The following is a 24,438-nucleotide window of genomic DNA, read 5'->3' on the forward strand; positions in this document are numbered from 1 at the left end:
TCCAACGAGTTGTGTATGGTCGTGTATGGTCGTGTATATGGTCGTGTATATGCAACATCCAAATCGGCAGTCCAATCGCTTCATGGGCGGATGATCAAAGGGATGTGGCTAGTGGCGCGTCTGGGACGACAGGTCTACTCGGTACGAAATCCAGAGAAAAAAGAAAGATGGGGACTTGTGAGTCGTGACAGCAAAATCGATTTGACGAAGAGGGAGAGCGACGAGACGAGACGAGACGATAACGAGTCGTTGGGCTCATGTCACTTTTTTCCGCCGGCAGACTCGGCGGCCTTCTTTTCTAGAGCTATACAGAACAAGCATACTGTCAGAAAACGTTCCCAGCCGCGTTCCTTTTTTTTTTACCTTGGGAGTAAAAGACGTAGGTGGATCGATCTAGAACCGGATCGGCGGATTATTACCTTTTCGCTGTTTTTCCTGCATAATGGCGGCGACCTTTTCCTTTTCACGAGCGAACTCGGCGCCGGACAAGCTGTTCTTGTTTTTCTACTGGTGGTTAGCAGGTTGAAAAGGATTCGGGTGGAGGGAAAACGAAGGGAGAAAAAGAGGGAAAAAAGAAAGAGAAAAAAAATCATACCCCTTTGGACGCCTTTTCCAGATTCTTCTTGCGATCGTTTTCCCGTTGGTTACCGCGAGTCATTGTGGCGGATTTCTTCTTTTTTTTTTGTGGTTTTTGTGGTTTTTCTGTTGTCAACAAGTGTAAGAGGCGGGGTGTTGGGAGAGTTGAAAGCGGAAGATGACTGATTGAGGCGATTAAATAAGAGAGATTCCGAGCCCCACTTGTTTCTTTATTGCATTCTCAATCAATAACAACATTCGAAGAATAACAAGTACATATTGTCTAACATGATATAAAATGCCGTGATTATCCCTACATCCAATTTGTCTTACTTCCACTTCCAGCATCTATCGAACTGGCTTCACGTGGCGGGGCTGCGATCGGCATGTGTATAAATAGCAACCAGGCGCATTGCAGGCGGCTTGTTTTTATTTTGACTATTGCCTGTGCTATCTCCTGCCGCTTTTCAATAATAATTAATGAAACCAGCTGCTATTGTTCTTATTGTGGGCAACGAACTCCTGGCGCTTACACCGCACGGCAGCCAATCGGGGTCGCGGGGGAGTGTTTCACCAGGGCCGACAACGAAGCGTCGTCCACCACTGCATGCGCATCATCGCCAACTAGCTTGCTTCAGTATTAATAGCAAGGAATTCATCAACCAATACCTGGCGGCCCTTCTGTCCGTCCATGGCCGCTGCAGAAACACCTATTCAGACCTTGGGGTAAGAATGCCCCATTGTGCCGGCAATGAATGGACAGCATTGTCTGTGGACAAAGCCGGAGGTGTTTCATGAGCCTCTTGTTGCTATATCGGGCCTCAATGGGCCATTGTTGTCTACTCACGACAAGATGCTATTGTGCTCTTCCTCTCTTAAGGCCCCTCTGCGCCGGCTTCGTCTTTTCTCTGGCACTCGTCTCTTCTCTACACATTCTCTAGTCTTTTTCTTCTACGCTATCCTGCTGGCTGGATCGTGATAATCTTGTGATTTCCAATCTCTAAATATCTTTTTTAACTCTCTTAATCTTGATTTTTCTGGCAAAAAACCACCATCCTCTGCCATGGCTGTCACTGCCCTGTTCAAAGGATCCCTGGCTGGCCCAGGATACGTGATCCTCAACGTGCTGCGCGGCATCAACATCATAGCCTTTCTCGACCTCATCGCCGCTAGCATCGTTATGCTGATCAAAATCACCCTCAACAACAACTTTTTCTTCTTTGAAGCGGTCACCCATGTGATCACTGCCAGTTTGAGCAGTAAGAAATCTCTCCTCTTGAGTATCATATAGCCTCTAACTAAGATGCAGTCTTCCTGATCATCTCGGAATTGCCAATCCTTGGAAACTTTTTTAACCGGTACTGCCCCCAGTTGGGCCAAACCGCAGGCTTTGGACCGTTGGCTTTTGTCATGATCGTGCTGGGGGTTGCCGTGCTGGGCAATCTCAACAACGACGACTTTAGCGAGAAGCACCTCGGCCTCTCGATGTGGAGGATCGTGGCATCTGCCGGCATTCTGTCCATGACCATGGGGATTGTCAATTTTATTGCCGTATGTATGCCCAACGTCCCCCCAAAAAGGAGAGTGCTGACATAAATCAGGGCTTCATCTTCGCCGACTCTGCCAACTCTGTAACCGCCCGCCAGGTCCGCGCATACGGCGCCGTGGCCGACAAAGTCGTCGACCGCAAGGGCAGCCAAAAGTCGTTCCAGCTGAGCCTGAACCGAGACGAGACTCTGCCCACCTACCGAGCTAGCAATAACAATAACAACAACAACACCGGCCGGTCCATGTCGATGCGCCAGGCTGACCGGATTCCGCTCAAGATCTCGAGCCCAGTCAAGGATCGCACTGATACGTCCTCGTCCAAGTATAGCAGCAGCGAGGTGGACTTGACGATGCCGAATGCTGCTCACCATCCGGCGTACTCCAACTTTGTTTGATAAGCCGGAAAGCCAGAGGACTGGGGTGAATGAGCTCCTTTTGATGATACCTTTTCCTTTAAGTTTGACATTCTTTCGGTGTTATTTGAGCATTTTCCTTTTCTTTTTCATCTCGCAGCAAGCGTTGCTACACTCGCTCATAATTGTACATAATTACCACAAGGCTAAGAATAGGCCTTTGCAGAATTTCCTCTCTTTTTTTTCTATGATAAAAATTGGCATGGAATCTACTCTCAATACAAACAGCTCGAATTAATCCATTAAAGGGTGTTTAAAAGAAACTCATAGTATAATTAATAATTTATATAACCATAAAAAAACCAGCACGTGAAATGCTCGTGGTGGGTCCCGCACCTTCCCCGGGCTGTCAGACTCAGGTCAACGTTGTCATCAACTTAATACCCAAGACGAATACGGACGCATTAACACGCACACGAGCGCTTGGATCATCAAGCTTGACGATTCTGTACTTGTCTAAAATGCGCATGTTTTAGAATGGCGCAGGCGATCCTTTCGTTGTTCTCCTGGGGAACGTAAGTCACATCTCACACACAACATGGCTCTACAAGACAACAACTAATCCACCATCCAGCATTAAATCCCTCCTAATCTTCTTCGGACCAGTCCTCCTCCCACGAGTGATCAACTCCTATCGCGCATTTCGCGTCCAGCTCGCCCATCGTCCGCCTCCGCGTGATATTCCATCGCAGGCCAGCCGCGCTCTGAACGTCTTATTCGTGGCTATCCTGGTCTTTTTCATACTCAGCGTGCCCATCAACCCGCACGCGCCGGCGCCCAACATCTTCTGGCAGACGGGGTCGCGCATCACCACGCCGACCGATGTCATCTTTGCGCGGCTGGCCCGCTTCCGGCCTGAACAAACATTGAACGACTACGACAAACTGCTACGGTCCAGCCTGACATCGACGGCGGCTCGCAAGATCTATCTGCGCTACGGACCTGATGCGCTCCTCTCATGCCAGTTTTGTGGCGGACCAGACGAGTCGGCGGTTGCATACTTGCTTTATTATCTGCCCCTGAACAGCGTGGTGCCGCATCTGCTGCACCTGCTCGTCCTAGGACTAGTCACTGCGGCGCCGTTTGCAGGCTCGGACGCGGCAAAATGGCGTAACTGGTTTACTGTAGCAGGCCTGATTCTTGCCGGGCTGGATTTCTACGTGATGGGAGCTTATGATCCGCTTGCTGCTGCATCTGCGGCTGTTCGTGCGGGACAGCAACCGCCGGCCAGTCTGTTCCATGCGATGAGCTTCCTGCGACCACTGGGATTTGCGCTTTTTGATAGTGTTTGTGCTGGGCTGGTCTATGTCTCGGCCACGCATCGGTTCTTCTTCAGCCCGCCGTCGCAGGCAGATCAGATCAACCAGCTGGTGGCGGGCGCGACGGCGGCGCTGACCACAGTCAACCAGAAGCTGCACGGGGTCAGCGTGGCGCGCAACGCGGTGGTACGCGACAAGACGCTCAAGGCGCGCGACGACTGGTACTGGCGCACGGCGGTGGCGATGGAGAGCTCGAGCGAGACAGAAGGCGGCAGTGTCTGGGAAGACGAGGAGGTGGTGCGCGCCATGTCGCGGGCGATGAACGGGCAGGGCGTGGATATGGCACAGCTCGGGGCCAGCGCTGGCGAGTATGTCGACCGCATCACGGGGGGGTTAGAGCGGGATGTACAGTAATATAATAATATAATTATATAGTGAAGCTATAACTTGCCTAGTTATCACGATCGACGAGATGGTGGTAAATTGCAGTACTACTACTGCGGGGTATCATAGTAAATTACCATATCGTAGACACTAGTTCCACACTCATCTAGTAACAACTACTAGCAGCGAAGAGTTTCAACTCAGACTCTGTGATTCGCTCCCAACAAAACCCGGCGGAGACGCGTGGAGGCAATGACGCCTGCCATTAGCTGAGGGCCTGAGGGCGGTGAAGGCAGGGCTGGCGATCGCGCTCGGTTGTTGCGAGTTGGTTGCGAGGCATGTGTAGCATCTATTTCCACACATTTCTGGTTGTGGAATTGTCCCCTGGTACAGAGTGTATTGTTGTTTTTATCCCTATCTGAAACGTGCCTGACCCGCCGTTGGTGCCCCGCCCGCTGATTCGCCGGGCCCTGAAGCACCCAAAATCTCCGTCTGAAGCCGTGACAACTTCCTGTTTCCTCCTACTGTGTGTGTCTGTACACTGCAACAACCAACTCTCGACCTTCCACTCCTCCCTCACCTGCAGCAGACCGAGCGACCATGGCAAAACATCTCTCTCGGTCGCAGCAGACCCCCGAAACCATTGACCAGCTCAATGCCTGCGTGTCGGCTCCCGGCGCCCGCACGCCGCGGCCTATGCAGAAGGAAGCGACCTTTCGCGAGTGGGTGGTGCAGAACCAGATTGGTATGTTTTTATTATTCTAGATCAGTTTTGCTCCAGAAGAGTTCAGGGTGCTAATTGACCAGGTATCTCGCTGACCATCCTCTCCACCCTGCTGGCCGCCCACCACCTGTACCCCTCCGTGCAGCCCTTCACCACCCCGTTCTTCCAAATGTCCTACTACCAGCCCGAGACCGGCCTATACACCCAGGGCCGCGACGACATCTACTTTGTTATCAGTGCTGTTATCGCCTTTACCGCCGTGCGTGCGATTTTCATAGAGTGGATTCTGCGCCCGCTGGCCAAGGCCACCGGGCTCAAGAAGAAGGCCTCGTTGCGCTTCGCCGAGCAGGCCTGGCTGGTTATATACGACACAACCTACTGGAGTTATGGCGTCGTGCGTACCTTTTTTTTTTACAACATTTTTTTTTGGAACAAAACTGACGTCCGCAGTATCTCTGGAAAAACTCGGCTTATTGGAGCGACCTTGGAGCGATCTGGACTGAGTGGCCGAGGCCTGGAGCCTCGGGCGCCATGAAGTGGTACCTCCTCACGCAGCTGGCCTTTTGGATCCAGCAGATTTTCACCGTCAATATCGAAGAGCGTCGCAAGGACTATGCCCAGATGTTCACCCACCATGTCGTCACGAGCACACTCATGAGCTCTGCTTATATATACCGATTCTACAACATCTCGAATGTCGTGCTATCGCTGATGGACATTGTTGATTTTTTGCTGCCGGTGAGTGGAGTTTAATTGCAGCAAACAGAATAAAGGCTGACTGGACAGGTGGCCAAAATACTCAAATACTACGGCTTCGAGACATCCTGCAACATCGCCTTTGTCATGTTCCTCCTTGCATGGTTTGTCACTCGCCATGTGATTTTTCCGGTCGTTTGCTGGTCAATCTACCAGAATATACCTAAAGTCTTGCCGTATGGATGTTACTCGGGCAAGACGGCGGAGCTGTACTCGACCAACGCATACCCAGACCGGTTCGCCCATTTGTTCGGCCCATATCTCAGCGAGGATGGCCCGTTTTGCATGAACCTGACTGTCAAGTGGATTTTTCTGTCTGCGCTTCTTTTCTTGCTGGGACTGTCGCTGCTGTGGTTCACCATGATTGTCAAAGTCGCCGTCAACTTTATCCGGTCCGGCAACGCCGAGGACTCGCGGAGCGACGACGAAGACGAGGAGGAAGTCGAAAAGACAGAGAACTCGGGAAGCGAGACGACAGCCGAGCGCAGCTCTGGATCCGAGAACTCGTGGCGCCGGTCGAACGGCTCCGTGCGAACGCGCCGCGGGGGTGGACGTGTGTTGCGTGATAGTGACCGAAAAGCGCTGCTGGGCAGGATCGGGTGCGACAAGCCGACGCATGATTGATTTCCTTTCTTTTTTTTTCTTTTTCTCTCTTTTCTTCACAAATTTTTTTTAGCGTGAAGAGAAGGATTGCACATATGATGGTTACTATGGTGGTTACTTTTTACTTTCTGCCGCGGACAGATGAGATTGCTTAGTTGATAGCGGAGTGCTGTTGAAGTTGAATACCCTTGTTGTTATATGCTATAGATGATGAATGATGAGCAATTCCAGTATGTAAGTATACATGCATGGTCTAAGAAGAGCAGTACGTCGAAGTATCGTAGTCGGTGTAGGTGTTGCCCGTGTTGCAAGAGCCATTGTCATACAGCTCAGTAGCTACATCTGCTGTTAGCCTTGTTCACTGCAGGAAGAAGAATAAAGCTTACTGTCAACCTCCAAATCATCCGCCGGATTCCTGATAATACTCTGCGAATCCGGAGTCAACTGATCCTCACAATCAATCTGATCCTGCCCTCCATCCTCAGTACTACTTCCAATCCACGTATCAACATGCCACGTTCCGCCGTTGTTCCAGTCACTCTCGCACTGAGTGCATTCATCCTCATAACGCAGGTATTTTTTCAGATAAGGCGCGTAAATCACCTCGCAAGTATCGAATTCGCCGGATGCGCTGGCAAAAGTTACAGGGTCGGAGAATGTGCCGCTTCCGCCGGCGCTGTCACGCCCGCATTGTGTGTATGCGATGCCTGCGCCGGGCGGGGAGTTGTCGGGGTAGCCGTAGAAGGTGGATGTGACTTGTTGGATGACGGAGCAGGTGTCGTCGCGGGCGAGTAAGCGGGAGGCATTGGAGGAAGAGAGGAGGGTAAGAGCGGTGGCGAGGAGGGAGATTGAGTGCATTTTGGGGAGTTTTTCAATTGGTGTTTGTTTAAGTTTGTATAGTTGAAGAATTCGTGGTTGTGATTGTGAGTATAGAAAGAGAGGTGGAGGATGGGGCCCTTTTATAGACGAAATTCTTGTATAGACAAGCTAGACAAGCTTTACGCAGGGTCGTTCTAGAAGGGAAAAAAAGACACCAGTTCCTGAATTTGGAAGGTCTAAAAATGGAAAACCTGGGGCTAGGTGGAAATCATGCAACGAGGCTATTGGATCAAGGTTTTAGTACAGAGTACGTACTGGAGTACGTAGTACTAACTTCCAAGTGTCAGGCTGGACTAGCCACTACAGAGTACAGAGTAAATCTATTGGTCACTGGTTAGACTGTAAATGCTTCCATGTTAGATGTGTTGCGGAGGATAGGACAATATTCAAACAGGACTTGCGCTGTACTCTCGAGGGTGTTCAATGTTGACCATGTAGGCAATGTCCTGACTGAAGACTGTATAGAAAACTACAGGTACATGTTCGATAAGAATCAGGCAATGACAAGCCATTGTACGCCAAAATCGAGATCAGACATGCCGATCATTCTACAGGCAATAATATGTACGTAGTACTCCGTATGTACGTACTATATGATAGTATCGTGGTAATGTTATTGGCTATCTCAGCCTATAGTGGGGATACCTTATTAGGAATATGGGTCCAGGGATATTTTAGGTTTGATTTAGTTTCTCCTAGTGGGGCCGCAACTTAAAAAAGAGAGAGCTTGGCATACTCTGATCTTTGGTGATCAATCAAGAAACAATATTACCTAGTATTTATAGTAATGGTTACGTAGTCAATGCGTAAATGCAGATTGATATACATCTATCTATGCTGGGAGTTTTTTTCGGTCTACTACTGCAGTTCGTATTTGGGTCAAGTTGGCTGATTAGCACTAGTGAGAGATCGGCACAGCCATAGCCAGCGCCATCTGTTTTTGGTCGGTTTTGCGACATTAATATTGGCCCCTGCTTATTTATTTGAAACTCGGTTTCAGTGCAGACACTGGAATAATAATAGCGCTGGCGTAGTGAGGCAATTACAGAGTACAACAGCCAGATCCGCTATCTCCAGCAGCACCCAAAATGTACTTCTCCGTACTTACGTACATCAGCGTGCGGAAGACCCTATAGATAGGCAGCAGTCATGTATGCAGTATGCAGTATCTAGAGAAGAAAGCTATTGTCCATATGTTAATATGTCGACATCTAAAGCAACTATTACAATTAATTACACGTAACATGGTCAAGAAATATAGAAAAAAGACCGCTTCCCATCAATCGTAGCAGAAAAAAACGCAATATCACTGTTTATTATTCCCAGGTAATTCCGCATAAAACTTTGGCTCTTCTCGACTCGCCTCCGTGTTCGAAAGCTCATACTTGGTCCAGGTCCCCGTCGTCGGCATTTCGACTCTGTTTGGGCTTGGTTCGAGCTCGTGGACTCTCTGGTTCGTGGTGTTGGTGGTGTCTGAGATGACAGCGCCGATGACACTACTACCAGCACCACCACCGCCGCCGCCACCACCAGTCTCGGAAATGTCGCCAGGTACGCTGCCCTTTTTCGTCGGATATGCAAGGTCCGGCAATGAGCCTCGTGGCGATGTGGGTGGTTGCGAGCGTGAGCGCCCGTTGCGAAGCCAGAGGAACCACGCGGCCAGTGCGATCAGTGCCAGGCCAACGACGCCGCCAACGACACCGCCCACGATCGCGCCGACGTTGGTAGAGCTTCCACCACCGGAGGAGGATGACGTAGTTGCTGCTGTTGTTGAGGAGGAAGCGGTCGATGCAGATGTTGATAATGTAGTTGCGGTAGCAGTACTTGGAGAAGATGTCGTCGATTCGGGTGTTTGGCAGTTATCGATGCTAAAGTAAACCCATGACGAATTGTAGCAAACCCCAATGTCCGCGAGAATTGGGGATTCGTCCGAGCAAGGCGAACCGGAGATGGAATCCTTGTGATAGATTGTGACTAAGGTAAGTGTTAGTAGGTCGTACTTTGTAGTGTTTGTACCGAGTGTATTTTGTATATGGACATACCACCGCAATCGAGGTCCAGCTGCGTCACCTGAAAACTGTCAAAAGCGCCGTGGGATTTCAGCGCAACACACGACCCGTTGGGATAGCCGTTGGGCCCATTAAAGACCTGGAAGCTGTCCTTGCATTTGTCGTCTGAAAAGGTGGAAATGACCGAGGAGAATGCGCTCGACGCGAACAGAGCGACGAGCAGGGCGAAGAACGCCTGCAAACGATGCATTTTTTGCGGGTAGTATTTCGTTTTTCTCTATTTCGTTTTCTCTGTTTGTCTTTTAACAACGTGGGAGAGATTTTCAAAGAGAAGTGTTTGTGTCCGTAGCCTCATGAATGAGGGGGATGCGCGACGGACCGGAGAAAGAGGGAAAAAAATTAAACCCGGATCAGCCCAAGTGCCGCAAGGGGATTGGCCGTCTCCGGTTTTGCAGCCAGCGATTGCAGTGGCAGAACTAAATAGGAAATGCCGTGCCGACTCGGATCCTTATAAGTTATAACATGGGCTAGGCAATGATAACGTGGATGATCACAGAGTACCCGGAAGCATCCTACCGGAGGTTGACAGGGCAGACTCGACAGGTATCAATCCACTCAGAGGACGTCTGCACCGCCGGAGGGGCTCCAGCTGGGTGACCCTGTGCTGCTAGCCTCGAACTGGGCGGCGTTACACCAGTGGTCAGCCTCTTGATCGGCCATCAATGATTCATATTTCATGCACTTTTGTATGGTTCGCTCAGGACACCAAATCTCAGGCCCGCCGCCATCGCCCCGCGAACCTTTCCTAATATGACACTAGCGTCAGTATCGGTGCGGATTTCCGCGTGGGGGCTGATGGAGAATCACCAATCACACGCGGAAATAGGCCACGAGGGCCCACTTAGTCCACCCTTAATTCTTCAACAGATGCGCTAGCTGACTAAGGATAAGATCGACGATCCGTTGGCCAACCAGATCGCTGGCTGCATTTGACGTAAACCCGTTTATTGGCGTGTTGGTAAGAATTATCTGAAGAAATTCACTCTTAAAAGCAGTGTTATTACTTTCTAGACCCTGGGCAGTCAATCTATGGTATACACATGGTAATAGAAAATACTGTGCGGCTCTCACAACCCAAAAGTTCTCGTTCCCATGAAGTCTACCAAACAACTCTACTTCCATACGCTCTTCAGCCTGAGGCTCTTCACGGATTTCGCCCATCATGTCGTCATACATTGGCTCACCAGCACCACGCAAGTTGCATAGGACGGCCTGTTCGTAGTGCCATCGCAAAAGAGTGTCGAGGACAGCTCGAGCATTACCTGGGAGACGACAGACAGGACGCAGAACTTGACCATGCCATGTAGATCCCAGGCACCCGGACTAAAGCTCTGGATCTGATAGCCGTTTTTTGGATTGACAGAAATGCTGTATCCGTCCCACTCTTGGTGAACACGAGTATCGAGTAGAATGACATTCTGAGGAGAGTTGATGTCCGCCAGATTATTGAACGTGGTTAGTTGGCTAAATCCCTGGCTTTGGAATAACCCATCTAGTGCAAGAGGCGTGGGAACTATATCAGGAACCCCCCCCCGCAGTCGGTTGTTGTGGGGTGGCCAGAGCTGCACTGGCATTGGATGCTCTCTGCTTGGTAAGAGCCGTCAGGACATTGCTGACGTGGTGATTAAATCTTCCCTGCACGTCGCCCTCTAAGCATTGGTAATGCTCTTGGCTAATGCGAGAGCCAGCAGTAGCACCAGGCGGCCCAGCTAATTCGTGGTGCAGGAATCTTTGGTTGAAATTTGCACTTTCAACAGCCACTCGTAGACCATCCCTCAAAGACTTTTTGCCAGAGATGGATCGGGGCAACAATTTCGATGTTATGAAATGCTGGAGACCTGGTTTTCTTTCTCACCGCCCATCTTGCTGTCGAGCCTGGTCGCAAATGAACAACGACAGCGTGCGGGGGTGATATCTCTTGTCGCTGACTTGGATTGCTTGGGCCTGCGATTCTCGGCGACAGGGTGTATCTACCACGTCTCAGACGTTGCGTGATTGGAGCAATCGGCGTGCTTGTTCCAGATAATACTGTGCCAAACCCGCCTTGAACAATGGATTAAGATGTTCAACAACTCTAGACTATTGCCGGGTGCAATTGGTTGACGAACAGAGTCCATCTTGGGTAACCCCAGGTTGGCTTGCAATTTCGATAAAAATGTGACGATACAAGGTAGGTTATCGTACCATGGTCAGAGTATATCTTGGCGAGCGATATTTGCTTGGGAGATGCCTTTCAGAAGAGAGACGTGTGACTGTGTGGGCAGACAAAGTCAAAACCAGTGTGATGCAATATAAAAACACGACTGAGCTTTACTATCCATTGTTGTGTTGTCTATTGACAAACCTATAGACAGTAAAGGGGTTAGACTGGGTAAAGCATCAAGAGATTGACATTTTTGCTTGGAATTCACTCGGTTGAGGATTTGTGTGAAATAATTTTCTTTGTTCCCTTCCACGTGACTGGATATTGGCCTGGCTGCCGCCTGAGGCAGATATGTTGACTTTGACCGAGTTGCCGTTTACAGTAATGTCGAGGTTCATGAGAACATTATTAATCAAATGACGTAGAAAGTGCTTTGCAATAGCCAAATATTATGCTCATCAGGAGACTAAAACTAGTGGAAATTTCCTTTACCCTAATTGTTGAAAGGTTTTTATTAAAGGTATTTCAGATACTTCCACTTGGGAGTATTGATGCTGTCGAGAAATCATAGACATGCCAAACTATAAGACATCAAGAAAAACTTAAGTCAAGGTAAAGGTTTTAATGCCAAGGAGTGATCACTTGCGAGAAATGGATTTTGTATCCTAACTCTTGTTCCTATAGAATCTATATTATTCTTCTACTGCGAGTCCTTTATGTCCAACACTGGTAGCATCGTACAAATTGCCCAGGATCTCTCGCCGCATCGCGTTCTCATCCCAGAGACGGGGCTGCTCCCCCTGGCCCAGCATTTTCTGTCTGGCCAGGAATTCCTCTTCTCCAACAATGTCTGCCCCCAGCCCGCATTCCTGCTGCGTGCATACAAAGTTGATGAGCACCGATCGCAGGTAATCCCACAGAGCACCCTGTCGGTTCCATTCCAGACGTTTAGCGACCCGTAGCATGCGCGATACGAGCCAACTCCGCTCGCCTGCGTCGCCGGCCTCACCCTGTGCATAGCCGCCGTTGTCCAGAAACATCCACATAAAGGACGATACACTAGGCCCGTCGCTAAGTCGTTGCATTTCTGACTCGAGCCAGATTAGATATAAATCAAAGTCTTGTTGTTTCAAGTAGCAGTCGTATAAGGCTACATTGAGGTAAAGTAAACATGCAAGGCATGTGTACTCGTCGATAAACCGCACGTCGCGGATGCCGTGATCGTAGTCGGGCAGTGTCGTTAGGCTGCAATAGAGCCGCGACGAACTATTAAACACACGTTTCCGGCGAGCCTTCGTAGGCGAAGGTGTTCGACACGGTGCCTTGAGACTGGCCTGCTGTGCGGCATAGAGAGAGCGAAAAAATGCGAGAAAGTCCTCGCATGCTCGTATATAGTCGGGTTCTTCCGAGTTCACATCTGGCTGCATTTTCGGAGACCACAATCGTAGACTCTCTGGAAAGGTGTCCGGAATTTGTCCAGTCCAGGGGAGGCTTGCGCCAACTATTGCCTTGGCGGCACAGCTGAAATCAACCCTAACGTCTTGTTAGTGTCGTGCTGCTCGGTGACTGAAAGTAAAATTACCAGTATATGACTTGCTCCAAAAAAGGCTTCTCTGCTTTCAACGTTCGCATGCCTCCTCTTCTGCGAACTAACAGGGCAAGGCCTTTGATGTGCATTTTTTCAATCGAGGGGTCCTTGGACCATTTCTGTCCACCAGTCAGTACATCGTTTAGTATTTACAGGCAGCAGTAAATGGCATACCTCTATCACGGCCATAGTGGCCACGGCATATATAAAGTTATCTATTTGGTCATCACTCGTGTCGCGTATAGTCTTATTGATCAACTGCAACGTCTGAGTCTTGTGCCCTAAGCTCTGCAGAGACTCTGACTGCCCCTCGACACTGGCCAGGTGTTTCGAGGCTATCGCCAGCATGGCCTGGAAAGGGAGGCGGTCTTTGAGCGCAAATTCACGGAAGATCTCCATCATTGGGTTCTTCTGAAGTGGGTTGGACAATTTGTACATCATCGCCGGATACGTCACCACATCTATACAAGTGAGCAAAAAGAAACAACCCAGAAAGTTAGACTAGCGTACAGTGGTTGATCAGCCTGTGATCCTGTTCGCTGATTGGCATTGGATAACTGTTGAATGGGTCTCGCAATCCTCCAGCACCTGGGGAGACCAGGGATATAGGACTGGAAGTGGACGAATTGTGGTAGTTTTTGCGGATTGGGACAATTGCATTCCTATAGTCTTCCGGGTTCCTATTGCACGCATCGTCTACCTGCTCCGAGTCCTCTTGTATCATAGACCCACAAGGTGAATCAGCAGCACTGAGCCAGCCCGGCATAGGGGCACGCGACGAAGCCAACCGGGCGATACCATCAAGCCGGCGCTGACGCATATACTGACGCATTGCATGGCGGCGGACCTGACGGCGTGAACCCTGATCATTTACAAGCACAAATTCGAAGCTCTGAGACGAAGTCGACGAGGGTTGAGCCGGGACTGCACAGGGAGGCCCTAGAGGCTCATCCTCAGGCCCAATCAATCCTCCAGGGGAAGAATCACCAGCAGCATGGGGCCCAGTCCCCATAATCCCATCGCCGAAAGCCAGGCGCGCGAATGGTTGCTTAATTAACGCGAGTAAGTTACAAATCAAGATCCGGGGTAATAATAGAAGAAAGTGGGGTGGAGAAACTCACTTGGCAGCTGCGCCTATCACTGGCCGTTGGGGAAGATTAGGAGGAGATGGCTGCAGAACTGATACCGTATACGTAATCCTCGATCGTTTTTCAACATAACTCACTAATAGAATCGCTCGGATACGATCTAAGCGCGGTCAGGGAAGACCCGACGGTGAGGTTGAGGCCAGCTAGTGGGCAACGGTAGTTGGTTACGTTGGTGACGGGGCCCGCACAACATGAAGCAGCAGCCCCAATGCCGACTAGCTGCCCGGTTGCCGCTTCGGGATGGTTCGCGCACGTGATGTTTTTATACCAGAAATTATATACATTCACTAAACCTATACATCTGGATCAGTGTCTGCCTTGGCGCAGGTACCCTTTGGTATCTCCCTAGATGTGACGTGGCATGTGAGTCTAATCTATACACGGCGCACAGATACTTTGCTGACTCGTCAGTCCACTCTTTGTCAGTCGAGTTCCTAATCCACCAGGCTGAGACTCGTAGAGTATAGTGGGTGCGATGGTGCTCGCTTGTGCTGTGGGCGCAGTCTGGGCGGTGACTTGCAGGGGTAGAGACTTTGAAATACCAGCAAAGTCCTTTTCATCCGCCTTCCTTGCGTAGTTTGGCGAGTGCATCCATTATGCCATCGCTCATGCTATTGTCGACCTGTGAATTCAATGTAGACCCGGGGGTAGTATTATCCGGCTCTCTTTCCGCCTTGTCCTGACTTGCACGCCGAGCTGAAGCAAGCATAATCTCGTCTTCTTCGTTGTCTCCAAACTCTCCATGACCGGCATCTGCTTCAACGATTCTCTCTTGTCGTAAAGGAGCCACTTTCTTCTTTGATGCTTCGACTCTAAAGTCTTCTCGAACAGCATTGCTCCACTGCCGAACCTTTTTCTCGCCCCAGCCAGGCACAGAGCTGATTTGCTCTGGCTGTGCATTAATCGCGGCCTGGAGACTGCCAAACGTAGAGATCAAGCTGGCAGCATCAGACTTGTTGATACTCCGTGGCACCGTGACAAACTCGACCAAACTCTCCTTGTAGGACTGCGCTTGCTGGGTTCGAATAGCCGTGGGCTGTGCATTTTCAGATGATTTAAAGAGCTCTAGATAGTGCGCAGCTTCGGGGGCCGACCAGCAGAGAATCAGCGTCAAATTGTTCACGAGTGATGTTTTTGAGAGTTCCTTGAGCGTCTCCTCGTGATTTGGAATGTCTACTATGACCAACAGAATGCGTAGACTGTATTTGCCCGCGAGGAGCTTTATCCGGGAGTAGACATATTCTGGGTGCAGCCGATGGTATTTCAAGGACAGAAACAGCGCACAGGTCGTGGCTCCCAGCACATAGTCTGCGGGGATATCGGCATACTCCCAAGGCACAAGCTTTACGTAGTTGAGAATCGGGTTGCCTTTTTGGCGAGACGATACTAGAATGGCCGAAGGACCTGCACGGTTCGGCAGGGCCTGGGGCTTTGGTTGTTGGACTTTGCCTTCTGGTTGTGTTTTATTGCTGCGAGGGTCCATTTCTTTCTTCTTTTTTTCCCTTTCTTTTTTTTGACACTTCTGTGATGCAAGTCTTAACAAGGGACGATTCCAAGGCTCGTCTTGCCCGCCAAGACCTTGGCCGTTCACCGCCTGGCGGTTATCAGAAAATCAAGACGTTTTCTGCCGCTATTTTTTTCCCGCCCTAAAAAAAACCATGTCTGAACTTCACAGCAAAAGAAGACGTCTTTCTGAGAGCGGCAGTTTTCAGGCAAAAGAATCCGAGACCATGGATTCACCACAAGATGCCACGATAGCGCCGGCTACAGAAGCGGCTGCTGCCCCGGCGAAAACGCAGATGAGAAGAGAGCTTTTCGTGCGCTCGCTGCCGGCCTCAGCGACGACCGAAAGCCTGACCGAGTTTTTCTCGCAATCGTACGTACTCCGCCATGCCACTGTCGTGGTTGATCCGACGACCAAACAGTCCAAGGGCTATGGTTTCGTGACATTTGCCGACGTGGAAGATGCCCAGCGCGCCCTGGAGGAATTGAACGGAGCCAATTTTGGAGGGAAAAAAATCAGGGTAGAAGTCGCACAGCCGCGAAAGCGTGAGATTGGCGAAAGCGATGGCAAATCCGTGCCTTCTGCAGAAGCGACCAAACGCAAAGAAGACCGTGCGCGTGAACGAGAAGAAAACCAACCCCCCAGGCTGATTGTGCGAAATCTTCCGTGGTCTATCAGTGAACCAGATCAATTAGCAGCTCTCTTCCGCAGTTTTGGCAAGGTCAAGCATATAGTCATCCCAAAGAAAGGTACGGAACTGGCGGGCTTCGGCTTTGTTGTGTTGCGAGGCAAGAAAAATGCGGAAAAGGCACTCAACGCTATAAACGGGAAGGAGGTCGATGGAAGGACTCTGGCGGTCGATTGGGCAGTTGATAAAAGCGTGTGGGAAAAAGCTGCCGAGAAGGAAGCTGAAGCTGAAGCTGACGCTGACGCTGACGCTGGCGCTGATGTCGATGTGATGGATGTTGATGTCGAGGACGCACCCGGCGAGGCTGACGCTGTCGACGACGACGAATCTATTGAGGCGGGCTCAGATGAGGCTGACGAGGAGGAAGAAATTGACAACGAAGATGAAGATGAAGACGAAGAACCTCAACAAGGAGATGTGGAAGACGAACGGAATGCTTGCACTATTTTTATTCGCAACTTGCCATTCACCACCTCAGATGAAACACTCTACGAACACTTCAAACAATTCGGCCCTGTTCGATACGCTCGAATTGTCATGGATATGGAGACCGAGCGTCCTAGGGGAACGGGCTTTGTGTGTTTCTGGAACCTCGAGGATACAATTGCATGCGTCCAGGGCGCCCCGACGCAGACCCAAACTGAGGAGGACCAGAACTCCAAAAAGACAGCCACCAACGCTAAACATTCTGTTCTACAAAATGACATGCTTGATCCTACTGGGAAATACAGCATAGAAGATCGAGTATTGAACGTGTCCCGGGCTGTTTCTAAAACCCAGGCCAACAAGTTGAGAGATGAAGGGGTCTCGCGGCGCTCTGCACAAGACCAGGACAAGCGACGCCTCTTCCTCTTGAATGAGGGCACCATTGCTTCCAACTCCCCGCTGTACCAAAAGCTGGCACCATCCGAGGTCAAAATGCGAGAAGACAGCCTGAAGCAACGCCAGAATCTGATCAAGACCAACCCTACCCTGCACCTGAGTCTCACCCGTCTATCAATCCGCAATGTGCCCCGATCTGTAACGTCGAAGGACCTCAAGGCACTCGCGCGAGAAGCCGTTGTTGGATTTGCCACGGATGTCAAAGAAGGCCGTCGTCACCCGCTGTCGTACGACGAACTACAGCGTGAATCCGAGGAGACCAAAGAAGAAGACAAGCGCCGACGAGAAAAGGGCAAAGGTATTGTAAAGCAAACCAAGGTTGTCTTTGAGGGACGCGATGGCGGCAAGATTGACGAGAAGACCGGCGCGGGCCGGAGTCGCGGCTACGGGTTTATCGAGTACTTTAACCATCGCCATGCGCTGATGGGACTGCGGTGGCTTAACGGACATGTCGTGCACGCCAAGGCCATTGATGGCGAGGCCGAGGTGGAGAAGAAGAAGAGGCTCGTTGTTGAATTTGCCATTGAGAACGCCCAGGTGGTGCAGCGGCGGAGGGAGTTCCAGGAGAAGGCGCGCAACAAGCAACCCGACGACAACGAAGAGTCTGATGATGAAAACAAAAGAGGACTCAAACGGAAAAGATCCGATAGTCGAGGCGACAGAGAAGGAGGCCGCGGCGGTAGGGGAGCTAGTCGTGGCAGAGGAGAAGGCAGAGGAGGTAGAGGAGGCAGAGGAGACGTCAGAGGAGGTAGAGGTGATGGGGGTGATAGAGGAGAAGGTAGAGGCAGAGGTGGCAGGGGAGACAGCAGGGGAGGCAGAGGAGGTAGAGGGGATAGAGGAGGTAGAGGAGAAGGCAGAGAAGGCAGAGCACGGCCAGCAAAGGCCCCCAGGACCGACGACAAGAACGAGGGCGACGACGAGCAAAACAAGCTTGCCAAAAGAAACAGAATCATTGCGCGAAAACGTCAGATAAGGAGAAAGCGCAACAAGGCTTGAATGGAAAGACAGGGGGAAAAGTTTATGGCATTGTATTTATGGCGTCACGCGTATATATTTTTTTAATCGAAGCATTAATCGATTAACACTGTGTTGAATATTGAATTGGTTTAAATTTACTCGATTAATATATCCCTTCAAGTGTTGGTCGCCCCCTGAACTTTTCCGACAATATTGTATCTCTTACTGAAGAAGAGAAACCATTCGTCCAAGACGGTCTTTTCCTTCTCCTCCAAGTCGTACCAGTCTGGCCGGCAGTCCTCGACTTTGAGCGACGACGAAGCCAATGCGCGAGAGGGGTCTTTGCCGGCGAAAACTACACAGAAGCTGGTGAGTACTTTGAAGTCAAGAACGAACGCGGGGGGGGGGGGACAAGGTCGTCGTACCATGATATTGCCCGCTCGGCGCATACGCGGCGTTTTTGCTCACGTCAAAGATGGTTCCTTTAATTGCGACCAGCGTCGGACGGTCCGGGTCCGTTCCTGAGGAAAAAAGTTAGCATTGAAGGTGTTGTGGGAGAAAGAAAATGTAATGTCATATAAAAACGTTGTTACGCACCGTCGCATTTCGATAGTTCCTCTAGTGAGATGGGATCGTTCTTGGGCGAATCGAGCACGACGGGGTTTTTGGGCTCGAAGCGCTTGGGCTCGGGTTCGTGGTCGGCCATTGTGCAGATTATAAAATAGTATTCGGGGCGTCTAGAAACGTGTGAGAGTGTGAAAGGGATACAATCTGCTATTCGTTCTAGAAGAAAACGTGATGGGATGCCGAAAGCGGGGTTGCGATGCCATCATCGGCCGAGCACCGAGTACTGTAATTACGCATATGCCATTGGATCTTGGCTGGGGTTTCGGGGGAAGCGATACGGTATTGATACGGGCTGGTACTGTGACGTTCCCATCCCCGCGTTTGATCAGGTGATTATAGGACGACTTTTTGGAAGTTTATTCTAATGTACAACATCACAATGTAATCTGTCATACAACTTATCCTGGATACATGATTTAACAAGGCAGCTGTCTACCTCGACTTAACAATGAACAGTCAAACCAAGGAGGAATCCCCAACTAGACCAGGTCTGCATTTCATTCCATGCCTGTGAAAACAGACTGAGAAGTGGGTGCGAAATACTAGGTCCACAGACTGATGACCAAACCGAGACCAAAGCAGAAAAGAAGCCCAACAAGTGTGTCTCGCGTGAGCTCTGCCATTTCCTCTACTTTGAGGACAACGACTGCTTCTTTCCGCTGCGAATCGACGACAGAAAGCGAGTGTCATCAAGTGACGAGAAGATGCCGTCGGACTGAGAGACAGTTCTTAATATCTTGCTATTATTTATTATATTTTCGTTCATTCAATCAATATTTCGTACAAGGCACATTCCCTACAACCCCCAAGTAAAAGGTAGTTGTGAAAGGAATCATGTAGACCCCTCAACACCAGCTGCCCTCAACGCCTGCAACCTCTGTTGATTCCGCTTCCCGACAATCCGCAGCGTAGTCTTCTGCTCCATCTCCGTCATCTGCTCCCAATTCGAAATACGACTCATCGAGCCGTCTGTGTTGACGACAATGGGGCCCAGGTGGTCGAGCGACACGGTGCTGCCTTGACCGCCAACGTCGAGTGTTTGGGCGCTGCCTGCCGGGGGAACTTCTGGGAGGGCGAGTCTTGATGTCGACGACGATGATGATGATGGGTTGTTGTTTTCGTTGTTTTCGGGTTGTTGAGGTTCGTTGGGTTTCGGCGTCGCGGAGGAGGGAGAAGAAGACGAGGAGGACATGGTGTGACGGAAGATTGACGAGCGGGAAGCCGGTATCGAGGCGCGCGATGCGATAGAGGAGGCTGCGCGGTAATAATACATGTATTCAAGGCTGTTGTTATCGATGTCGAATTGTGGACATGTGTCGGTCGAGTCGTGCGCGGGACAGCCGACTGCAAAAGCAAACAAAGTGCTAACTGCTAGGAGAATCCAACATAAAACAGAGAAAGAGCTGATTTCGCTGCTGCTGGGGTATGGCTTCCTCATTCGTTCGGCAGTTGTGTATTTTGGTAAGTTGTCAACATTATTGAAACTTGAAGTTTGCGGAGTTGCTGAAAGGACGGGTTGCCAAGACCGTCTAATGAACCTTCTAGAAGAGCTTAAATCAAATCACTATAAAAAGACAGTGTACATACTTGTACATACTACATGTAATCATTAATAGAGTATTTGGTATGTGAATAGCATTGGAATAAATTCACACGGGTATCTATATACACCTTTAACGCTACAAACATATCACGAAGCCTCATCCAAGGTAGACGAAGAAGGGCCCTTGCCATCCAGCTCTACGCCGACTTTACTCTCATCCTGCTCCAGCCTCGCAAACACCTCGTGGCCAGGATCATCTTCCGTTGCTGCCACCGCTGCATCTGCCGAAACATCAATAGGCCCGCTGAGAAAGTAATCAAGCTCGCTTGGCCCGCCCTGCGAGTTCTCATTCTCGGCCAACTGCTCTAGCAGACTCAGAAACGGGTCGTTTTCAGACGCAGAACCACCGGGCCCGCCGCCCTCGCTGATTGTCGCTTGGGAGCCGCGGCTAGTTTGCGAGTGGCCGCCGGGTGTCTGGACGGGCATGTTTCCCATATGGGAGATGCCGTGTTGAGTTTGTTGAGGAAGGGATGTATCAAAGGGGAATGTAGCATATTGAGGCGTGGGCGTAGGTGCCGTTGCACCGGCGAGTGATTCTGCAAGGAAACCCGAGGGGGATAAGCCGAGTGTCGGCGAAAACACATTCGACGGCAACTGTGGGCTTCGCTGCATAAAAGATGGGAACGACGATGATAGCGGAGAATTACCCGTTTGCGAGAAGAGCATTGTAGGATATTGAGGGTTCTGTAGATTGGCAAAACCCATGTTTGGTGTTTCCTGTCCCTTTGTGTTGGATAATGATGCTTCGGGGTTTGTATTTAGGAGCTGGGATGAAGTGAACTCCGAGGCGTCTAGCGGTCGATGGTGATGCTGCTGGGGTTGAAGACGAAATGTAGACATGCCTGCACCCGTGGCTTGCGTGCCAGTATAAAGAGAATGACCATCCAGGGAATTTCGCATAGATGTACTGGAAATTGATCAGCTAAGACAGACGCAAGTAAAAGCAAATTCAAAGCTTACCTATCGGTACCAACATCAGGCACTTCATCAACAAGCCTGACGTGAGATCCATCAACAGTCAAACCGAAATACCGATCAAAGAAATCTTCCAAATGAAAGACTGGCGAAAAGCGCACTGCGCTGTTGGCCACGTTCCGTACCAGCTCGGCGTGACAGGTGTAAATAGACTGTAGCATTTCTCGCTGATGTTGAACCCCAGTCCAGCAATGTCGCAGCCAGGCGAGTTGCTGCATTTCCTTGGTAAGAAAATCGGCACTAGACGAAAATACCTCGCCTTCTAGTCCCTTGTAATGCACACCATGGACATGAACTGTTCCTGCAGTGCATACGCAATAGCTGATAAAAGAAGGCCATTCAATCAATGGCGAGTTGCGGCCAAACTCGACAAGCTCGGCGATTGCGTTTGAATGCGAAAAACACAAGTTGGTAGCCTCAATCTGCCACGACTGGTGTTGGCCCGAACCCCGGAGCTCAACTAGATCAATGGGCAAAAAGGGGCGATACATTAGACAGTGAATAAGATGGTATATAAGCTTGCTCAAGAGCAAGATCGTGCTGTCCGGATGGCTGAATAGAGACTCTATGGAAACGAATATCTCCTGCATTCCAGCCGCCCAAATGTCCAGCTCTTGGCGGATTTTAGAGAGATTCGACAGCGAATGCCAGGGAAAATGAGAATCGCCCTTGACGCCGCCCGCTGCGAGGTACCGGCTAGTAATACCCAGAATACGGGTGATGTCAATAAGCAGGGCGGCAGCCCCCTGGCCCTTTTTGCGTGAGTCGGAAATGAATGTAATATTAGGACCGGAATTGTTGAATATTTCCCCTTCAACGTACAAGCCATTGGTCGGCGCTGAAGATCCAGATGGCAAGCGTAATAAAACTGAATAATCGGAGATTAGACACGGCCGCTTTGAGCCGCATGTTGCAAAGCGATCCATGATGTAGCAAGACCAGAAAATCCGTCGTCTCGTTTCTCTTTCTGTTTGAGATAGGTTTAATTTTGGTGAAGGCTCGCGGCACATATCGAGAGCGAGAATCATCGCCGAGCAGCTCGCTATGATGTGTTAGCAATATTTTGATAAAGTAAGCTTCTCGGTCATACACAACGTCATATAAGTTTTCTTGCCTAGTCCATATGCGAAGAAAACCATGGAAAGTAGCAGCAGAGTCTGGAGATTTTCAATGGTTGGATTGTCTGCATCGATCTCCCGCCGTGCTTGCAATGCGTACTCGAGGCCGGACCGTAACATGCTTTCGTGACTTCCAGGAGGACTAGTATATCTAAGCCAAAGAAAAGTAAGCACCGTTCCGTCGAGACCGGGGGTATCATCTGGTACCATACCTGACCGTGAGTGCGTATATTGCCAAGATCAAATGAGACGGCAACTGTCCCAGCTGATGCTTTTGACGGGTATATGACTCTTCTAGGATATAAAACGGCCTTCCATGGATCCTGGAAAAAAAAGTGTCCAGAATAGCATCCGGAAGAACGCTATTTTGCTGCTGCTGACGAAACCCGCTTGGCGTATTTTCGAAGCCATTATTGGTGGTGTTATTGTTATTATATGACGGCAAAAACTCAAGCGAGCCTCGACGATCTTGGAACGACAGTGGCGAGATATCTTCCCCATTATTGTTGACAGAAGGAACAGAGCTTTGAAACGAAGTGGCCGTATTTCGTCGACCATCCACATCTGCGGAGACTTCTTGCTTACTGCTGGTGGTGGTTGTGGTGGTAGGCACCGCAATGTCGGTGTCTGGAGACTTTTCCTCTTGCAGGCGCCTTTCCAAGCCATCCACGCGTTTCAGCAGTGCTTCGAGGACATCTGTTTTGGGTCCTCTCTTTTTGGGAACGGCATCTTGAGTTTATTCAGCACGAGACAACAAAAAGGAAGGACGAAAAGAAAAGTGGTCTTACCGTATACACACGGACATTGAAAAACCTTGCACGCCTCACAGCTCGGACGCATGCGATTGCACTTGATCTAATTGTAGTCAGTACCATAAAACCCACCTATCTAGATGTAAAAGAATGGATTACGAACCTTCCTCTTCCGACAAGACTTGCAATTCATCGACTCGCGCGGCTCAGCCGCGATCCGGCGCGGCGTGATGCGATCAATGCTGACCTGGGGACGAGACATGGCCGACTCTCTTCATCTGGGGGTCGGTATAAAATACTCGATGGTTTTTGAAGTAATTGTATGATCGAAACTGGTGATTCTTGATGCATTTGGTGTCAAATTTATTATACGTCCGAGGTGGTGATGATGACGATGAAGAAGATCCAGCAGCGACATCACAGTCGCGTCCGCAAGGTAGTCATCTCCCGACGGCACTCTAAAGGAGACAAATCCCCCAAAACCGAATTTCCTCGCAATAAGCTTCCAATGCGGCGGTAAATAGTAGAAAAGAAGAAAAGAAAGGAAAACGCAGTGACGAAGTGACCAACGGACAATTTGCCGAATGGGGGAGCAGAAATGCGGGGAGGGGCCAAGATTGGCAAGTGCTAAAAATCGCACGTTCCCCGGCTTGTTCGGGCTGCTGCCGGCTAATTTTAATGCCACGCGAAACTGGCCGTATCCGCTACTATTCTACTCCGTACAATCCTTTATCTCACTTTGTACTCTATGCTCTGTACGGGTTGGCTATTTCCCCTGGATACGCATTATTCTACTGTTCTACGAGTATTCCACCGAACTGCGAGAAAAAGAGAGAGAGAGAGAAAGAGTAGCCCTCGGAAATTCCGAGAAGATACTAACTACTAGTACTGCTCCTGCAAAGTTCAAACCGAGAGTATTTAGCCCACCCATGCTCGCTGCGTGTCGATCCTTAATAACTGCACTGCTGCAGGTCGCCAAGCGAGAAGCCCTAACTGTTAACTAGCCAACTAGAACCAACAAATCCTTGTCAAAACCAATAAGCTTGACGTCTCAGAAAACCCCTTGGAACAATAGTGCCGGCTGTAGCCCCCATGGGGAAAGCCTGCGAAATCTGCACACGACCTGTTTGTTTAAATCTCGGCTAATAGGGACGAGCTAAAAAAACGTGCTACTGCAGCTACAACATGCACTGCTACATACATATATTGAAGTACCGAGAAAGTCCGGGGAATGGGGGAAAT

The 24,438-nt window shown here is 50.0% G+C and overlaps 12 protein-coding genes across 12 annotated transcripts; 5 read left to right on the plus strand and 7 right to left on the minus strand.

The window, feature by feature from the left end:
* Positions 1-1,639: 1,639 nt before the first annotated feature.
* TRUGW13939_03454 (uncharacterized protein) lies at positions 1,640-2,519 on the plus strand (the record flags this gene model as incomplete). Its single annotated transcript, XM_035486638.1, has 3 exons — positions 1,640-1,835; positions 1,886-2,127; positions 2,178-2,519. The coding sequence occupies 3 exons, from the start codon at positions 1,640-1,642 to the stop codon at positions 2,517-2,519; spliced, it is 780 nt and encodes a 259-aa protein (XP_035342531.1).
* Positions 2,520-3,014: 495 nt separating this feature from the next.
* Positions 3,015-4,210, plus strand: TRUGW13939_03455 (uncharacterized protein; the record flags this gene model as incomplete). The annotated part of the gene is made up of 2 exons (XM_035486639.1): positions 3,015-3,052; positions 3,112-4,210. 2 exons carry the CDS (start codon positions 3,015-3,017, stop codon positions 4,208-4,210), a joined length of 1,137 nt encoding a protein of 378 aa, XP_035342532.1.
* A 570-nt stretch (positions 4,211-4,780) lies between these two features.
* On the plus strand, positions 4,781-6,284 carry TRUGW13939_03456 (uncharacterized protein; the record flags this gene model as incomplete). Its single annotated transcript, XM_035486640.1, has 4 exons — positions 4,781-4,925; positions 4,988-5,298; positions 5,355-5,642; positions 5,691-6,284. 4 exons carry the CDS (start codon positions 4,781-4,783, stop codon positions 6,282-6,284), a joined length of 1,338 nt encoding a protein of 445 aa, XP_035342533.1.
* Positions 6,285-6,516: 232 nt separating this feature from the next.
* TRUGW13939_03457 (uncharacterized protein) lies at positions 6,517-7,121 on the minus strand (the record flags this gene model as incomplete). Its single annotated transcript, XM_035486641.1, has 2 exons — positions 6,517-6,599; positions 6,650-7,121. The coding sequence occupies 2 exons, from the start codon at positions 7,119-7,121 to the stop codon at positions 6,517-6,519; spliced, it is 555 nt and encodes a 184-aa protein (XP_035342534.1).
* A 1,327-nt stretch (positions 7,122-8,448) lies between these two features.
* On the minus strand, positions 8,449-9,401 carry TRUGW13939_03458 (uncharacterized protein; the record flags this gene model as incomplete). Its single annotated transcript, XM_035486642.1, has 2 exons — positions 8,449-9,116; positions 9,185-9,401. 2 exons carry the CDS (start codon positions 9,399-9,401, stop codon positions 8,449-8,451), a joined length of 885 nt encoding a protein of 294 aa, XP_035342535.1.
* A 365-nt stretch (positions 9,402-9,766) lies between these two features.
* Positions 9,767-13,954, minus strand: TRUGW13939_03459 (uncharacterized protein; the record flags this gene model as incomplete). The annotated part of the gene is made up of 7 exons (XM_035486643.1): positions 9,767-9,956; positions 10,269-10,423; positions 10,474-10,795; positions 12,096-12,887; positions 12,937-13,061; positions 13,117-13,403; positions 13,453-13,954. The coding sequence occupies 7 exons, from the start codon at positions 13,952-13,954 to the stop codon at positions 9,767-9,769; spliced, it is 2,373 nt and encodes a 790-aa protein (XP_035342536.1).
* A 692-nt stretch (positions 13,955-14,646) lies between these two features.
* Positions 14,647-15,573, minus strand: TRUGW13939_03460 (uncharacterized protein; the record flags this gene model as incomplete). The annotated part of the gene is made up of 1 exon (XM_035486644.1): positions 14,647-15,573. One exon carries the CDS (start codon positions 15,571-15,573, stop codon positions 14,647-14,649), a length of 927 nt encoding a protein of 308 aa, XP_035342537.1.
* A 175-nt stretch (positions 15,574-15,748) lies between these two features.
* TRUGW13939_03461 (uncharacterized protein) lies at positions 15,749-18,160 on the plus strand (the record flags this gene model as incomplete). The annotated part of the gene is made up of 1 exon (XM_035486645.1): positions 15,749-18,160. The coding sequence occupies one exon, from the start codon at positions 15,749-15,751 to the stop codon at positions 18,158-18,160; it is 2,412 nt and encodes an 803-aa protein (XP_035342538.1).
* A 137-nt stretch (positions 18,161-18,297) lies between these two features.
* TRUGW13939_03462 (uncharacterized protein) lies at positions 18,298-18,827 on the minus strand (the record flags this gene model as incomplete). The annotated part of the gene is made up of 3 exons (XM_035486646.1): positions 18,298-18,476; positions 18,547-18,642; positions 18,719-18,827. 3 exons carry the CDS (start codon positions 18,825-18,827, stop codon positions 18,298-18,300), a joined length of 384 nt encoding a protein of 127 aa, XP_035342539.1.
* Positions 18,828-19,196: 369 nt separating this feature from the next.
* Positions 19,197-19,467, plus strand: TRUGW13939_03463 (uncharacterized protein; the record flags this gene model as incomplete). Its single annotated transcript, XM_035486647.1, has 2 exons — positions 19,197-19,236; positions 19,295-19,467. 2 exons carry the CDS (start codon positions 19,197-19,199, stop codon positions 19,465-19,467), a joined length of 213 nt encoding a protein of 70 aa, XP_035342540.1.
* Positions 19,468-19,580: 113 nt separating this feature from the next.
* On the minus strand, positions 19,581-19,940 carry TRUGW13939_03464 (uncharacterized protein; the record flags this gene model as incomplete). Its single annotated transcript, XM_035486648.1, has 1 exon — positions 19,581-19,940. One exon carries the CDS (start codon positions 19,938-19,940, stop codon positions 19,581-19,583), a length of 360 nt encoding a protein of 119 aa, XP_035342541.1.
* Positions 19,941-20,438: 498 nt separating this feature from the next.
* TRUGW13939_03465 (uncharacterized protein) lies at positions 20,439-23,458 on the minus strand (the record flags this gene model as incomplete). The annotated part of the gene is made up of 6 exons (XM_035486649.1): positions 20,439-21,258; positions 21,312-22,368; positions 22,417-22,595; positions 22,657-23,173; positions 23,233-23,299; positions 23,360-23,458. 6 exons carry the CDS (start codon positions 23,456-23,458, stop codon positions 20,439-20,441), a joined length of 2,739 nt encoding a protein of 912 aa, XP_035342542.1.
* Positions 23,459-24,438: the final 980 nt, after the last annotated feature.

This window comes from Talaromyces rugulosus, chromosome II (genome assembly GCF_013368755.1).
Source record: "Talaromyces rugulosus chromosome II, complete sequence".
Lineage (NCBI taxonomy): Eukaryota > Fungi > Ascomycota > Eurotiomycetes > Eurotiales > Trichocomaceae > Talaromyces > Talaromyces rugulosus.